The 16,101-nt window shown below is 49.9% G+C and overlaps 6 protein-coding genes across 6 annotated transcripts; 4 read left to right on the top strand and 2 right to left on the bottom strand.

Moving 5' to 3' along the window:
- Window positions 1-980: 980 nt before the first annotated feature.
- Window positions 981-4,014, top strand: F5B22DRAFT_222458 (uncharacterized protein). The gene is made up of 2 exons (XM_047969757.1): window positions 981-1,740; window positions 1,800-4,014. The coding sequence occupies exons 1-2, from the start codon at window positions 1,087-1,089 to the stop codon at window positions 3,900-3,902; spliced, it is 2,757 nt and encodes a 918-aa protein (XP_047830155.1). The 5' UTR covers window positions 981-1,086; the 3' UTR covers window positions 3,903-4,014.
- On the bottom strand, window positions 4,012-5,712 carry F5B22DRAFT_222464 (uncharacterized protein). Its single transcript, XM_047969758.1, has one exon. It carries the CDS (start codon window positions 5,561-5,563, stop codon window positions 4,121-4,123), a length of 1,443 nt encoding a protein of 480 aa, XP_047830154.1. The 5' UTR covers window positions 5,564-5,712; the 3' UTR covers window positions 4,012-4,120.
- A 781-nt stretch (window positions 5,713-6,493) lies between these two features.
- Window positions 6,494-7,653, top strand: F5B22DRAFT_647331 (ATP synthase F0; the record flags this gene model as incomplete). The annotated part of the gene is made up of 3 exons (XM_047978855.1): window positions 6,494-6,552; window positions 6,628-6,885; window positions 6,963-7,653. The coding sequence occupies 3 exons, from the start codon at window positions 6,494-6,496 to the stop codon at window positions 7,651-7,653; spliced, it is 1,008 nt and encodes a 335-aa protein (XP_047830153.1).
- Window positions 7,654-8,835: 1,182 nt separating this feature from the next.
- On the top strand, window positions 8,836-10,833 carry F5B22DRAFT_222391 (uncharacterized protein). Its single transcript, XM_047969756.1, has 3 exons — window positions 8,836-9,185; window positions 9,265-10,028; window positions 10,187-10,833. Exons 1-3 carry the CDS (start codon window positions 9,007-9,009, stop codon window positions 10,642-10,644), a joined length of 1,401 nt encoding a protein of 466 aa, XP_047830152.1. The 5' UTR covers window positions 8,836-9,006; the 3' UTR covers window positions 10,645-10,833.
- Window positions 10,834-11,330: 497 nt separating this feature from the next.
- Window positions 11,331-13,201, top strand: F5B22DRAFT_222314 (R3H-associated N-terminal domain-containing protein). Its single transcript, XM_047969755.1, has 3 exons — window positions 11,331-11,961; window positions 12,082-12,676; window positions 12,766-13,201. The coding sequence occupies exons 1-3, from the start codon at window positions 11,544-11,546 to the stop codon at window positions 12,932-12,934; spliced, it is 1,182 nt and encodes a 393-aa protein (XP_047830151.1). The 5' UTR covers window positions 11,331-11,543; the 3' UTR covers window positions 12,935-13,201.
- A 91-nt stretch (window positions 13,202-13,292) lies between these two features.
- On the bottom strand, window positions 13,293-15,768 carry F5B22DRAFT_636919 (fungal-specific transcription factor domain-containing protein; the record flags this gene model as incomplete). The annotated part of the gene is made up of 8 exons (XM_047977361.1): window positions 13,293-13,692; window positions 13,819-14,050; window positions 14,124-14,538; window positions 14,592-14,881; window positions 14,939-15,363; window positions 15,430-15,551; window positions 15,628-15,651; window positions 15,703-15,768. The coding sequence occupies 8 exons, from the start codon at window positions 15,766-15,768 to the stop codon at window positions 13,293-13,295; spliced, it is 1,974 nt and encodes a 657-aa protein (XP_047830150.1).
- Between the last annotated feature and the right edge of the window lie 333 nt (window positions 15,769-16,101).

The raw sequence follows: 16,101 nt of genomic DNA, 5'->3' as shown, positions 1-16,101 counted from the left end.
CCTTGGCTGGGGATACACGACAGCGTTACCGCCGTGATCGTGGCGCATTAATATCAAGCCATCGGCCCTTCTAGAGCGCAGTAGCGCTTGTGGTGTATAAATCCCACGTATACATGTATTATCCGGATACGGTCACACAGTTCAAGACACTCGAAATGTGGGCAAGCCGTTGAAGTGACCAAGTCCGCAGCGAGAGTCCAGGCTTAGTAGCACCTCCAGGTTCTATCAACGAGTACAGGGTTCGTTGGGGAACCGGACAAGACCATGCCCTCACAAACTCAACACCAAGAGTGCTGTTTATGTGTATATCTCAAGGAGAAATGAAATATGGTGGTTTACATATGCAATGCAGCAAGGTGTTCAGGATCGCATGCCGTCTTCATGTTATCTAAGGTTGTAAGTTGCCGGATGCGGCATTGCATTGGGGCCCGGAGGCCCGGCCGGCTTTAGCGCCGAGCTTTGGGGTGTTGGTTATGGGGACTCCTAGATGAATACCGGTACCTAGAGCAGAACATAGATGTCGGTGCGATGTTTCGCGAGCCTTTAGATTTATTTGCTACATATAAGTATTCACTCTTGACGGCCCCTTGGTAAATGTCTGGAACTTGAGGTGGAACGTGTGCATATGACAATACCTAAGTACATGTAGTTATCGCTTATCTGCACGTGAAACCTGTTTGCTATGGTCCATACCCAAGAAAACTTAAGAAAACTTGGGAAATTTTGGAAGTAGCCTAGGGACCGTATTAGGGCTCCTTCTTTCTTGATCTGGCGGGTTGTCTATCGCACCTACTTTCTTGCATATATGAACATGTATCGCCATGTATTTGCTCGCATTCTTGTCTACTGGGAAGCCTCGGCCTCAGTGCCCTAGTCTATCCAACAGGTAGGTTACATAGGCAAGGAGGTGCCTAGGTACATACTTAGACACTCTCGTCGACTCCCGCTGTGATATCAAGGCTTTCTTATTCATCTATTGTCATCACACTCAATGGTAGCTCGGAAGTCTCAGATTCACATATAGAATAATCTGATCTCGATTACCGAGCTCCTGCGCTACAGAACACGCAACCCTGCTCCGTGACAATGGATGGCGATGACAGCGATACCAGTTCACAGCCAGATCAATATGCTAGGGACAATGGTCTATCAATCGATTCCCAGATCGACCCGTTCTCGTTTATCTTCCGGATTCACGATTCAGTCCCTCAGCTCACTCCAGACGCGGGTCCTAGTGGTCTGACAATTGACACTTCTCTTCCTCTCCTCCATCTTCCGACCCTGGACTTGCAAGACCAGCTCGGGGCCCCTGAAGAGTGCCCTAGCCAGATAGCTAAAGCCCTCCATCATGATGGGTCTGATTTCAATGATCTCTTTTATAGACCGCTAGCACATTATGAAGCACGTGAGCGTCTCCTGGGCTTAAAGCTTGACCAACCAGCTCTGTTTAGCGACCCAGATCACGACTGTCGCAAGCTTGCTAGGGCTATACGGGAGCAACGGCGGGCAGCCCTTAGCCCTGAGATGTTTCCATTGGAAAGGCTAAACATGAACAATGATGAGGGCCTACATTTCCCTGCCTCTGCGCTTCATTTTAGGCGGAAACTCGAGCGTATTGTCCTTCGCGAAAAGCTTGATGTGCCCAAGGAGGCAATACATCACCTCGCCTATGCCCTGCAAGATGACTGGTCTAGCAATGAGAGATGCAAGCTATTCCACGAGGAGAGGTCGCACCGAATAGTATGTTCGACTTCTAGCTGGATGTTAAATTCCTTTGACTTATATGGTTTATGCTTTAGTTTGTGCGTGACTTAGTGGTCACTCCTCCACTTAGCCCATTTAGCGGGTCTGAAGAGCACTTCATCCCAGAACCCCATGTCTGTGAAGTTCCAATTGCGTCCGACTTAGTTTCTATGCTTGGCGACGATGTTGAGGCTGCAGAATCCGTCATCTTGCAGAAGGAGTTCAGCAAAGATGTGCCCCAAGTACTCAATGTGAACGCCCCAGTACTCCCTTCGTTGCTTGCTCCGCCCGCGACTGGAGACGCAAGGCCTAAAATTCGCTCGTTTAGAATGGAAACCCCTTTATCCCCTGTTACATCACTGCCTCAGTCATTTGATGAACAGCATGACAATATTCCAAACCTGCTGAGGAGTATGGTACCCGATCATATAATATCCCCCTCAAACTCCTTCAACATGAATGCTCCCCAGTTTGACAACTCGGATTACGCTTTTGATCACGACCTTGAGATAGCCATGTTGGAAAGCGCGGCAGCAGTAAGGCAGAATCTTGAGCAACAGCAAATCAGCATTGCAGATGCCATAGCTCGAGTTGAAGTACCGAATATGGACTTTTCATTTCCAGAACCCGGATGGCAGAGCCTAACTACGGATTCTCGGAGTCATCTCCTGTGGCTGTGTGAGTTCTATAGTATCGCAGTACCTCCTTGTCCGAGAGAACCTCGAGTAGACTCCAAACTTCGCTGGATCCCGTTTTTGGGAAAAATTAATTACCGCGAATTAACGAAGGAAGAGTTCGACTGCGGGAACAGCTGGTCCCTATTTCTCGGATCTCTAGATTCTAAGGAGATACTAACTAGCGAGAACTACGTATGGAAGCGACCGGGGTTGACTATCCTACATGAGTCAGAGATTGACGATTTTGAGGTCGCATTATCACTTCCTGATGCGAAGCTCAGTTTGGCAAGTCTTGCTAGGAAAAGGCGGCTCGAGAATAGTCAACTTGAAACGAATATGCGTCTTTCGCCAAGTTCAAATGAGTCTATTGACCTTATAGTACCCTTTCAACATAAGAGGCCATCACAACACGCTCCGATAGAAAACCTGGTCGGAAATACTAAGATTCTGCCTAGTACGGAATCAAACCTAAACGTGGCAACTCTGCTTTCCAATTATATCAACATACGCTCAGCTAAACGTCATAAATCCAACAAGAGCGAATTCTTTGTACCTAGTTCAGGGACCCAAGCCGCGCTGGAACTGGTCCCAGTTTCTGAGTCATTCCAAACTGAAGAAAATAACTCTAGCCTTCCAAAAACACCAGGATTGTCAAAGAAGTTGCTAACTCCATGCCCAGGGATGATGATTCCAAACAGGCCCACAAAGCTTATCAAGGGGTTGACTCTCAGCCGAAAGCTGTTCTCTATGCTTGAACGGCTCTATCCCGCTGCTGAGATTATCGAACGTGATTTCAGTCGCTGGGACACAGCCGCCCGAAGCCTCTACCCTGCACCAAGATCCTCCGTTGCCCTTCCCCTTACGGCTGAAGCCGACATTATAATCTCCCCTGCTACGGGAATAATAGTAACAACACTGTTGAAAGCCATACAAAAGCCGGTAAATGCTAACGCGGGACGGTCGCCATTACGTGAACGAATTGCGCACACGGCGTTACGTTACGAGAAATTGATCGTGCTTGTGTCTGAAGGTAACACCATAGACGAGGCCGTGCGTGATTTCACAGTCTCAGAGACTGAAATATATGCCGAGTTTATTGCGTTCCTCACAAGTCTTGGTTCTCATGTTGAAGTATTCTACGTCGGAGGCGGAGAAGCCACGTTGGCAAAATGGCTCATATCTTTTGTCGTTCAGCATACACCAGAAGCCTCTAGCATCCAGGAATATCTTATTCACGATGAGACAAGGTGGGAAGTCTTTCTTCGACTGGCTGGTTTTAATGCATACGCAGCGCAAGCTATTCTTTTCCGTCTCAAGGCAAGGCGCGGTGGCTCGAGGGAATCAAACGTATATGCCAAGTGTGGCTTATCTACATTTATGTTGATGACGGATTCGGAGCGAATGCAGAATTTCCGGGAATTAATGGGAGGCGAGAGTGTGTTGAGCAGAGTTAATCACATGTTGAGGATGCCATGGAAGTAACCAACTTATCTCTGTCGGATTTTCGGCTTTTGACCGTTCAAAAGATGTACTACAAAAGGGCCGATCCCTTATCTTCCCATCATTGGCTAGATTCAGACTGTTTACTGCAACAGCAGCTATTACTAAGTCCTGAATGCTGATGGGGCTGCGCTGGCTACGAGATATATACATCTATTTCATTGCTATGAAGTTGGGTATCATGGCTCACTCGTGAAACCTTACTTATGCTCAGCGCCTTGGGCTATAGTTGGAGCATCTCCAACACTCCAAAGTTTCAAGCTGCTTTCTTTAATTCGTCTGTGCATCCAAGGCATCTGGCTCGCCGTACTATGAGGTTCAAAGTCGCTTCTGCTAACATCGCTGCCTCTCTCGGAATTGTTACTGTGGCTCTGGTCACTGTTACTGGGTGAATCGTCCGGTAATTCGTCGTCTCCATCAGGAAACTCCCATGAACCAGCACACGTCGCAACGACCGTGCCGCTAGGATGGAGGCATGCGTTACTAATGGTAGATCGATGGGCAACCCATTCCCACGCGGGCGCGTGAGGTCCCTCCAGGCTTCCAACACCCTCCCAAACTTTCACTATACCATTCGACGTACCGGACCACACCTCGAAGCCGCTGTTCTCGTTCACGCTAGGGAACACGTCGCAAGCTACCCGCTGGTTCCCTACTGCGTCACGTTCCGTCAAGTAGCCGAGAAGCTTCCCAGTGACGCGTACATCGTATATTAGAGCACCGCGGGACTTACGCTCGCAGATGATAAGGTACCTCCCACAAGGGCTCCAGATAGTTTGAGTAATGCCATCCCCCCCTATTCCCCTCGGTTCTTGGCTCCACTCATTATTCATAGCAGTTTCGCGCAGTGCGGCCGCAATACCCCACGTCGCGACACACGTGCCGGCCTGGGTGAAGTCGTACAATCCAACCCACCTGGTCCATGTACCTGCCGCGACGAGACCCGCGTCCATCGGTTGCCCGCCCAGCGCCGAAATGTCACCTCGCATACCGACACCACCTCCTTTTGATAGATGCCGCTCTGAAGGAATTGTGCGGATCCGTGTCAGTGGTTCCTCACCTGTGCGCTGTATGTCGAAGCGCGCTAGAAGGCTACGGCTACCCGCTATGAAATGCGTGCCGGGTGACGGCCATATGAGGGACGTTGCAGTGAGGAATGTTTCGCTGCGAGCTTTTGTGAAAGGGTAGGAAGATATAGGAGAGTGTGTACTTGCTGGCGAAGACGGAGAGGATAAAGAGGGGGTAAGGCAGAATAACTGAATAGGATGATCCCGAGCTGAAACTAGGAGCTGCTGTGTCCAAGGCTGGGCGAGGGAGAAATATGGCGCCCCTGACAACACAATGCTTGTTTCGGGAAGCTGGACAGCTGCTTGTGGCTCTAGAGTGAGTTCGCTGCTTGCCGTAAGGAGATGCTCGGGCACGATATACCCTGATACCAGGTTGGTAGAAGAGGAAGCCAAGAGCGTCGTGCCATCAGCGGTCCATTGTACCTTTTCAAAGTAGCTAACAGTGCCGTCCTGTGATCTGGCGGTCTCGGTATCGCCATCTGTGGCTTTTGATGAAGTACTATAACCGGTGGTGATATCTCCTGTTGATGCTACAAGCTTGACCCTGTCTTGTGACGGCCCATCCTGCGTTTCCATTGCAAAAGGATACCGGCCGGCTGGTTCATTTGCGCATATCCTTGCTGAAAGCTACATTCACGTCGCATTCCACAAGGTTAAGAATGTTAGTCTAGTGGTTACCTAATGTTGAATTCACCAGGAGAACTTGCCCAGGACTTGGTTGTTACCTGAGTTTGATGTTGAGTAGGAGTACCTACAAGGTACGCTATACTACATCGTAAGTAGAGCAAGTATCTTATCGATTAGGAGAAGCTGGGCCATACAGGACGTCATTGTGAATTGGCTCGCCTAGCGCTACTAAGACGGTACCTCCACGCCCCACCCTAGTGCCAGTGTAGGTAAGTACCTCGGTTAGTATGTAAGTACCTATCTAGGTACCTACCTGGTACAGACTGGTAGTACCACCTGTACTGTACCTGCATCAGTAGGTAATGTAGGTACCTAACTGAACGCCTTGTAACGAAAGGCATGTGTTCTGCTGGTCAAGAAGCTTCATCAAATCCTGGGCGGGAGCTCATGACCAACGACGTTTCTCCCAGTCACTTTTCGTTAAACATCTTGTCACATCCTCCAGCTACACATTGTAGGTAGGCATGCCATGATAACCCATCTACATAGTACGGGTCCTGTGCGCAAATCTCGATCACAGGCTTCACTAGCTTCAACTTGTCATGCTTGGTTCCAGCCGAGCCCAGCCAGACGCCTGATTACTTCAAGTGACTAGGTAGGTAGGAACTATTACTGTCGATCACCCGCTTCCCTCTGCGTCCGACCGACCGCCTCTCTAGACTCATCCATATTCAATAAGCCGCCGAGATTGAAACGCAAACGACCATCTCTTCGCTTGAGCTTTGTGCTTTGTGCTTCGCCTCATACGTTCGCCAGTGCCAATACTGGCATAGTTATCCTCACCGAACACGACATCACCATCGTCGTAAATATACCCCGATGGAAGACCGTTGTCAGCTGCTCCGCGAGGGTGGCTTCACGAACTTCTTCATTTCCATGTAGGTGACATTTACAAGTGCTTCCAGACACGACGCGTTAGAGCGGCCAATGATACTGACTACCTATGCGTCTAGTCTCATCCTCCTCGGTATCCTTCTCTCCTACAGCACCCAGCACTACCGTATCATTTCACGCGGCTCCTCTGAAGGCATATCTCCCTACTTTGTCTTGCTTGGTGTGACTTCTGCCAATGCCCAGTTTGGCAACATACTGTCTCTTCCCGAATCGCGGGCCGATGTTGCGTGTTGCAAGGAGGTCAGCCCCTTCGAGTGCACGGCCGGTTTGTTAGGTATCGCCCAGATAGGAACCCAGTGGGTTTGCTTCGCTACCATGTCAGTACCTACATTGTTTCGCTCCCATATCGGTAGCGGCTGCTATTGCTGGTTTCGCTAATATGTTAAGATAATAGTCTCGTGTTATTCCTAGTATTCTTCCGACGCGATGACGCCGACATTACCATCGAAGAACTTGAGCGTGATCCTGACCAGCCTTCCTGGAGAACAGCTCTCACGGTGGGTGGGGTCTGCCTGATCCATGGTCTTCTCGTGGTCATCGTCTCTGCCGCCCTTGCCTTTGGAGCACCCACTTACTTAGGTACATGGGCCAATGTCCTGGGAATCATGGCAGCGGCGCTTGCCGGCATCCAATACATACCCCAGATTTGGACCACATATAAGTTGAAACATGCAGGTAGCCTGAGTATCTTGATGATGACGATTCAAACACCCGGCGGGCTTCTCTTTGCAGCTAGCCTTGCTGCACGTCTGGGCTGGGCTGGCTGGAGTTCCTGGGGGGTCTATGTTCTAACTGCGATCATGCAAGGTATTGTGTTGACGATGGCCATTAGATATGAATGGCCGTCCTATAGAAACAGCAGAAGTCACTCGCCTTCATCACCACCGTTGTCACGGCCTGCTTATAACCGGCGTACAACACCAAGAGTCCTGCCATCGCCAGGCCCGTATTCAGCCCATCTACACGCATATGGAGAAACACAGGAAGAAATTGAACGAGCGCTTGATCGCGAGAGCGTACAAGGCGTCGGTGAAAACCAGCCGTTACTTGCACCGGGTGGCATCGGTAGCTCGGGTACACGATAGCCACGGACCAACTTTTCCCATGCATGCTTTTATTGATAAGAGTAATCTAATTAGCTTTCCTTAATGGAAGAAAGTGCCTGGTTATCCACCCTATCTAGAGCTTGATTATTTGTGTATATACAGCTCGCTAGATGACTTGAGGTTTAGCCTGCGACCTGATTACATCCTTAACAATTACCACAGAAGACGATCAGACCTCATTATTTGTCTAATTTTCAATAGTTGACCCGTCAGTCTATTTTGGCAACTGTCGAGTCAATGCGTTCGTCAGCTTTTTCGTTATCGTGAATTCTAACCAACGATTTCTTCTCTTTTTCTAACATTTGCTTTATTGCCATTTGCGCCCTTAGAAGCAGTAACACTCTATTGTCGATCATTGAATTACTTCTTCACCCCGCAGTAATGGTTTGCATATCATTCATCTGATGCAGATATCTGATCAGTTCTCAAGTGTTGAATGGAACCCTTCATCAGGAATGGAAAGGAATGTGACTGCAGGGCGGTGACCACAATACTATGCACCTGAGGATCTACGAAGTAACGTAATGGCTCACGTTCGCCCCTGTTCTTGATTGCGATCCCTAAGGGCGTACATCCCGTTCGTCTCATAGCTACATTCACCCACAGATGTCGTTGCACTCTGACATATTCATCGGATCGGCAATTCGTCTTTGAGCGTTGCATTCCAACACACTCTTGTATATAGCATGAAAAATCCTCCCCCCCCCTCCTTTACATCGCCGCTATGCAAGACGGACTTGTCCTCATGCAAACCACGAGTTGGTAACCCTGTGAACTGTAACTCCACGCACATATTTCCCCAATCGGATCGAATCTGGGACGGATCTGAATTGCATGCTCCAGGACGTGCCGCTCACCTGCCACAGTTTCAGATTTTGGAGTTCCTGTGTACATCCGTCGATCCAACATGGCGAATATTATCCGCAGCCATGAAAAGACATTAGCCAACAAAAGAAAACGACGAGTGGCGTGGGGGCTCAATATTTTCATCACTTCTTGCCTGGGTAGCTTGATCAAGCCGGGTGCTTTGACACGATGTAGTCATTCCGAGCTCCTGATCGTCGACGGAAAAGGACGACTACAACACCATCAGTGTTGTTCAACCGCCATACTACTTGTGAAGTGCCCGCAGCCTCTATCTCCCCATATAAGCTACCATTGAGCCACTACAAGCGTTTCCTGGGTCTCCTTTGCTAAAAATGTGTTGCAGTTCCTAATTCTTATTTCTTTTACTACGTCTTGAGCTACACTAAAAGAAACTTTCGCTGTGTCGCGTCTCGCATTTGCACATATGCTACCTTTGTCAGCTACACCTGGAAGCGACACCAAGAAATGCTTCTTCCCGGCTTAAGACTACAAGAGAGAGAATTCTCTCATGCGCCTTGCCCAGCAGGTAATGGCACGACGATTGGAGACCAGCAACAGTTCGTCGTGTTCTGCAATACTCGCCTCCGAGGAGACGAGCTTTTCCGCCAAAATGTTGATTCACTTACTACCTGCACCAATATATGGTACGTGACGAGATGCCAAACGACTAGTCCCCAGTCCCCAGTCGCCAAACAAAATATTTTAACCATGGCACCATCACAGTTCATCTTTCCAAAATCCGCGTTGTGAAGGCGCGCAATTCAGCGATAAGAGCGACTGCGTGCTTATTGGGAATCTGAAGCCAGGACGCTCGCGACCCAGTCGCTTTTTCGACGGTGCGGTGGCGGTTTTCCCACAGCCGCCCCCAACAAGCTCGTGCTCGCAACAGGGAACTGGCAACACCTTTCTCAGCCAAAACTCCCGATTTACCCTCCAGTGTGGCAAGATTGCGAATGGCAATGACCTCGAGCAGCAATTCCAGATGACGCTCGAGTCATGCATCGGTGCATGTAGCGCTAATTCAGCTTGTGCTGGCGTTAGCTTTGACCCTCAGCAGTCGGCGGGTTTCAAGAATTGTTATCTGAAGACAGCAATAGATGATGCGAACGTCTTTTTGAAGACGGGGGTCGATTCGGCCTTTCTCGCGAACAATGTAAACCAGGCGGCAGATCCGGATCCAAGTACAGATGTAATAAGCACAACGCTTACCGCTGCGATTTCCGAGTCTACGACTTATGTGACTGTGGTTCCAGAACCTGGTACGGTGTCCATACCGGTTACCGTAGTTCCTACTTCAAGCATGGCCGCTCTTGGAGTTGCTACGTCTAATGTCCCGACCAACGCCGCCTCTGCTGGAGCCGACGACGGCCTGGGCAGCATGAACGACAATGAACGCCCAAAATTCGGTGGTCCCAGGCCGAGCGCTTCATCCAACGCCTGGATTGCTGCCCCGGTCATTGGCGGCATCGCCGCACTAACGCTCGTTTGTAAGCCACCCCTAGAGTCATTTTGTTCCTATTCTCGACACGCGTGGAGGCCATAATTGTCTTGTAGAGGCACAAGCATATCTCAGGAGTACACATAACTCGCGAAATCTGCTCCTATTTTACCTAAGATAGCAATTACTAACTCCAGCGAACTTTAGTGGCTATCATTGTCCTGTGGCAACGACGCCGGCGGCGAGAGGTTTCCTCTTTCCCCGAGAGGAAGGCAAGCTCCATGTCCAGAGTTACCAGAGGGCTAGGAGACGCTGCTAATTACATGTCTCGTGGCCGAATGCTCGGCGTTGATAAAACGCGACTGAGGGACTCGGAGTCGGACGACGATTCCCGCTACGGCAATAACCGCGGCGGGTTTAAAGTCGTGAGCGGTAGCGGGCGTCGTCTAGGTCTTGACGGACAACCGATAGCGCTTGGCACGGGGCCGGGGTTGGGAGGTATGATTGTCACGACTGGCGGAGGGAAGGTCGTGGATAGGTCCGACATAAGTAGCGGCAGTTCGGCTGGGCTACGGGATAGCCAGAACGGACTACGCCAGAACAAGCCTTGGTTTGATTCGCGACCTGGGATACCAGCAGAATTCTCGGGCCCCAGCGATCGATAGCCTGGGGTGAGGCGCTCTGTCAAGGACAGGACCTCTCTTTGTTTATTTGAGTGCGCGTGACGAAAGATAGATGCGATGCTAGAAGGGGACTTATATACCAGATGAGGGGCGCTTAGAGCAAATCTCCTTATCTTCGCTTCTTTTCACTCATTCATGTTGCTGAATTATTGTCGCGCTTTATTTCCACATTCTCGATTGTTAGTTAACCCTTGTATAGTAGATATTGTATTCCCAGATAATTATAATATCATTCACCTAGGAACACCATGGTACTCAAGCCATACTATATGAAATTTCCAACTATGATGTACCGAGATTGGACATCAACTTCAAGCTGTTTTCTAGAATGCTCATTCGTGTGTATAGGTAATTTCAACCTAGAAATCGCTTCCACGTCGATAGAGGTAGGCGGAGGAAGGAAAAAGTATAAGGGCGTGCCCAGCGATTATTGAGATATTGTATGGTCTCTCAACCAGGACTCTCAAGCACGAGATCTCAGGAGATGGTGTGCATGTACTTAAGTACCTAGGTACACGTATCTTATGTAGGTAGGTACGCTGTGAGACAGTGGCCAATGTGGTTGGATCGGGTCTGATCAGGGCTCCGATTGGCCAGAATCGTCTTAACAAGCCAGAAGCAGGGGCAGACAGGGGCTCTTACAGGCCTACATGTTGCATGTACATGGGCACTAACAGGGGGCCTGTGGGCTGGCGACGAGTCAGTGCCGATGTGTCATCGCTCCATGACTACTAGGTACTATATAGCCGAAGGCGAGTGATAAGAGCATCAGGACTCTTCTCGTCGAGACCTATCATTGTGGCCGGTTTTGCTCTCATTCCGTGAAGTTAACTCGACAGGTTTTTCCTTTGTCCAACGTGCCGCGAAGCCCCTCGGTTAAGATGGCTATCTTCAGCGCAGTTCCGCCACCTCCGGCGCTTGCTAACTCTCACGACACTGCGCAGCAGCAACAGCAACAGCAGCAGCAACAGCCTAGCAATCAGCCTAGCAACCAGCCCTCGTTGCCGACGAATGCCAATGGTCTCGATATCGAATCATGGGCTCTCTCAGCGCTCGAGTCCCTGAGCGTCTCACCCCTCGCTCGAGGCACAGGTGCCCCGTTGTCAATCCCGCTCGACGAGACGAAAGAAAATGCGAAAAAGAAGGAGAAACCCTCCGTCAGCATATATGACCCGCGTGCGCAATCCACTGCCATCACGCCGCCGCCTCGGCCCCCTTCGCGCCGAGACAGCTTAAAGCGCCGCGAAGCGCTGCTCAAGGGGAACGAGGGGAGTCGGCAGCGGCGGCGCTGGGAGAATGGTACGAGTCTCCTTTACTCCCTCCATCAATTCTCTTTTTGGCTCTCATATCTGCGCGTGCGCTCCATTGTCGCATGATGGGTTTACGATTGGGACTAACCTCAAGATCTCCCACGATTAGATCGTCTTCTTCACGTTCCTAACGCAGTCCCACCGGAACCCCAGGATTATCTGCCACGCCCCACGCACCCCGTTAACCATGTCCCCTACCAGATAGCGGCGGCTTGGGAATTGCGTGTGCGCGCCGAGGTTGAGTCTCGGAATGCTGCCCACGCTCGTCGGAAGCAGGCCCACACGCGCACGCTCGGCGTTGAAGGCGTCGCCGGGCGCGTGCCGCGAGAATTATGTCAGCGCGCCAAGAAAACACCTGCCGTGCGTACTTGGGTGCGCTCCCTCGAAGAACCGGTCCGCAAGTATCTGGTAGAGCGCGAGATGGCCAAAGAGCCAGTGCCAGATCTGAAGACCGATGACAGCGATAGTAGTTTTAGTGATATGGATTCCGAGGATGAGGAGATTGTGTTCGTTGGCCGCAACGGGTCTATGCGCGATGGTAAGATGAAAGACAGGGGAGCTCATGGTCGCAAGGCAGGGCCTGAAGCTAGTACCGCGGGCGGCCAGTGGAAAAGGGCCCGTCGAGAAGAGAAAAGGAGCGGCGCGACCCAGGACGAGGGCATGCTGTTCGATGCTTTCGGGGATGAAGATGGTGGTGCCTTTAGGTATGTATTTCTCGCTCTCCACTTAAGCGTTAACGTGCCATTCATTTTGACGCCGGGAAAACTGAGACTTGTTTGCTTGATATGCATAGGCGCTGGATTACCCACTCCATCTCGGATTACTATGGCTTACAATCGCGCTCCGTGCTTGTCGGCGAGCCCAAACGCAAGGTCGTTTATGTTGGCATTAAGCAGATGAAGACGGGGCACACGCCGCCTGTTCGCGCCGACCTTCCACGACCTCTCTGGGAGCTTTGTTAAGCGATGAAGATGGCATGGTGCGCACACAGATATTTCGTTATAGGTGATTGGTTGTAATGGGTTTGTATTTATCGGATTAAAAGAAATAACGTGTTGTAGATCGGTTTGTATATTCGCATCACAGGAGGTAATTTCAACTAGAAATCAGCATTGAGGCAGTTATATCTTTCGCCAGTTTTAGATAGATTATACAGTGATGGTAGACCCCATGGAGAATCAGCTTATAATAAACCCAATACCTTATTTCTCTCACTAAAAGTCAATATCCTCTTATAAGGATAGCCCAAGACCTCGAATATTTCGAGTTTAAATTTATAATAGTATGCCTAGGGATATATGTGAATATTATATACTCAACCTAAAACATTACGTCATCGTCGAGTAATCCCATAAGCTGCTGATTTCCATAGAACCAAAGACTCAAATCCCCGTTGAGATTCGAATCTAGTCCGGAGTTATCCGCTCCATTATTAGCCTCCATTCCCAACGACGCAAAATCGAACACACCCCAGGGGTCGACGAAACTCATGTCTGTCTCATAAGAGACTGAAGGAGGATCCTGTTTTATATAAAGACGCGCAGCCTCGCATAGTAACTTGTATAGTCGATAAGGGTGCGTGACAGACCCCGCTGAAGACTCTCCGAAATATAATGACCCTGCGAAGCGATCCAGGTAGAACAGGTCGGCGCTATCAGACAGCTGAACGATGCGCGTGAACAGGACACTGAATGGCACGAATGGAGTGTGGAGGATCCCCCTGGCCCACCAATATGTTAGCAAGATTTTAATCCTCTGGGGCATAGGTAACGATGATTATTGTAGATATAATATGGTAAGCGCAAAGTCATGCCTGCAGTTCTGCCTCATCAGTGTCACGGCTTACCAATGGAGATATCGATCCGTCATGAACCGGTCGTTCTTGTTGGCTTCGATGGCCGCCATACATTCCTGGTGCATGTCCAGGGCCTCGAGAGCAGTTGCCGCACACGCCTCCGTGATACTAGTAGATGCGCCCGGCGGTGCGGGAACCGCGCGCAGGACGAGCGTAAGAAGCGAGAGCTGCTTGACGAGCTCAATCTTGAAATACACATCGCGCATCTTGTCCTGCTCGGTCCCTAAAGTCGAGTATGAATTCTTTCATCGCCCATGTTAATGGGGCAAGGAACATCAAACAAGAGAGGGGCACACGTACTTGAAGAACGAGCTTATTTTCGTCGATGAGCCCGCGTAGCTCCGTCGCTAATATCTGCGCGATCGCGCCGCGCTCGCTTTCGGGCCTGGCCAATCCGGGCGGACTGTATAATTCATCGTAGATCTTCCCCTGGATTATCGAGGTCTGGGAACATCGTTTCATGTTCTCTTGGCTCGGTAAAGGGGTTGTGATCTCGGAGTCCCGTAAGATTGATGGCCGCCCGAGGCGGAGTGCGAGACTTTTCTCAAGGAGGAAAACTAGCCAAAAGAGACTCGCTTGGGAATCCTGCGAGCTACCGCTTTGGTCTGAGTTGGGTAGACGGTGGAGCCTTAATGTTTGGCAGAGGTTTGCTGCACTTGAGATATATGTCCAGGCGAGCGTGGCTCTGGAGCTTTCAATGGCGTAGGATGCCTATGTATGGGATCAGCTCAGATCGATAGGAGATATCATGAGGTGCGTTATACTCCGAATGTAAGTGTCGCTACAGCTTCCGTAGTTGCCGGGAGCAGAAGCGGAAGCTGAGAGAGAGCGAATTGCGCGTTCAAACGGCATTGTCTATAATAGTCTCTGTATTTATCTTTGCCGGTCAAAGTGTTATACTCGGAGAAAACGTAGGATAAATAGCAGTTGGCGAGTATGAAGTCAAATTGGGAGTAGTCTTCGACTGCGAAGTACACCTTCTGGCAAATATCCGTGAATCTTTGGAGAGGAAGGATACGGGAGAGTGAATCTATTCTAAAGAACATTTTATGCTCTTTTAAGTTTCAGTATCAGTGAATTAGAAGAATGATGGGTGGATTAGCTTACTGACCTTTTGCCCACCTTAGCGCAAATACAGCGACCTCAATGGGAGGCATCGAACGACGATCCTGTATTTTCACATCTTTAACCCCCGGGAACGACAAGTCACGAATTGCATTTGATTCTTCTAGAGCACGCGCAAGCCCTCTCAGAGAGGCAAGGACGTGGCTTTCCTCTGCCCCTGAACCTTCTTGAAGAGCTCTGTGCTCGACGACGGTCTTGACAAAGTCGTTGACCTGAGTCGGGTGATCCCATTCTGCGGGCTCTTTTGATGGGTTTATCTCACAATCCTTAGGTGTTAGGTATGCAAGTTTACGAAGTTCCGGCACGTGTGGCGTAGTATTGTCCCATTCCTGGCTGATTGGAATATGTGAGTTTTGCAGCAAGGCTTTAATTGACTCGAGTCCTTCTGCAATGTCGTCGATTTTCTGTTCACTAAGACGTTCAGGAGCCGGTCAGCATACATGCTGTCTGAAAAGTACTGATTCAGAATCACCGTACTATTGCGCTGATATCAGCACCCTTTGTTTCGCAGCTGTGGTCTTTGGGGTGACAACACCAAAGGTGCAAGCTAGCTTCGCCGAGACACAGTTCGAGCATGGCGAACCCCTGTCACACCCGACCTATTCCAAAATCTCGATATCAGTTGACCCATCCGATTATGACAAAGATGGCAGTATGGTCGGCTAGTTTAATCACCTTTCGAGACCGACATTGGTCGCACTGCCCCAGTATTAGCTCTCATGCAGGAAACCAGGATGAGGAAACACTCACAGACCGGCGAGGGATAGCTAGCCGGCGGCTCGAGTTCACATTCGCAGCATCTCCGCGGGATTCCATCTTGCTTTCAGGAAGGAGAATATCTAGCACATGAGCGTGTATGAAGGTGAATGTATTGTTGTCCTTGTCGGTTTGTACCTATTTACGGAATCGCGCGGGTTTCCACCAGCTTACACTACTTTGACCGCACTAGGAATGATTACCAATCACGTATCAACGACATCTCCTAACCCCTGATGAGGCGCGACATTGTCAAAATACGCAACTGAGAAAATCTCAGTTGATGGATATCGGTATAGATAGAGTCGAGTATAAAGTAGCCATGGCTTCAATTTCCGTTCGACGGCACTACAACATCGCCGTAATATCGAGGACTTCCAAGCCCACCCCTCA

This window comes from Xylaria bambusicola (assembly GCF_022495145.1).
Source record: "Xylaria bambusicola strain CBS 139988 unplaced genomic scaffold F5B22scaffold_25, whole genome shotgun sequence".
Lineage (NCBI taxonomy): Eukaryota > Fungi > Ascomycota > Sordariomycetes > Xylariales > Xylariaceae > Xylaria > Xylaria bambusicola.
Note: the sequence above shows the minus strand (reverse complement) of the source record. Positions and strands in the feature narration are given on the sequence as shown.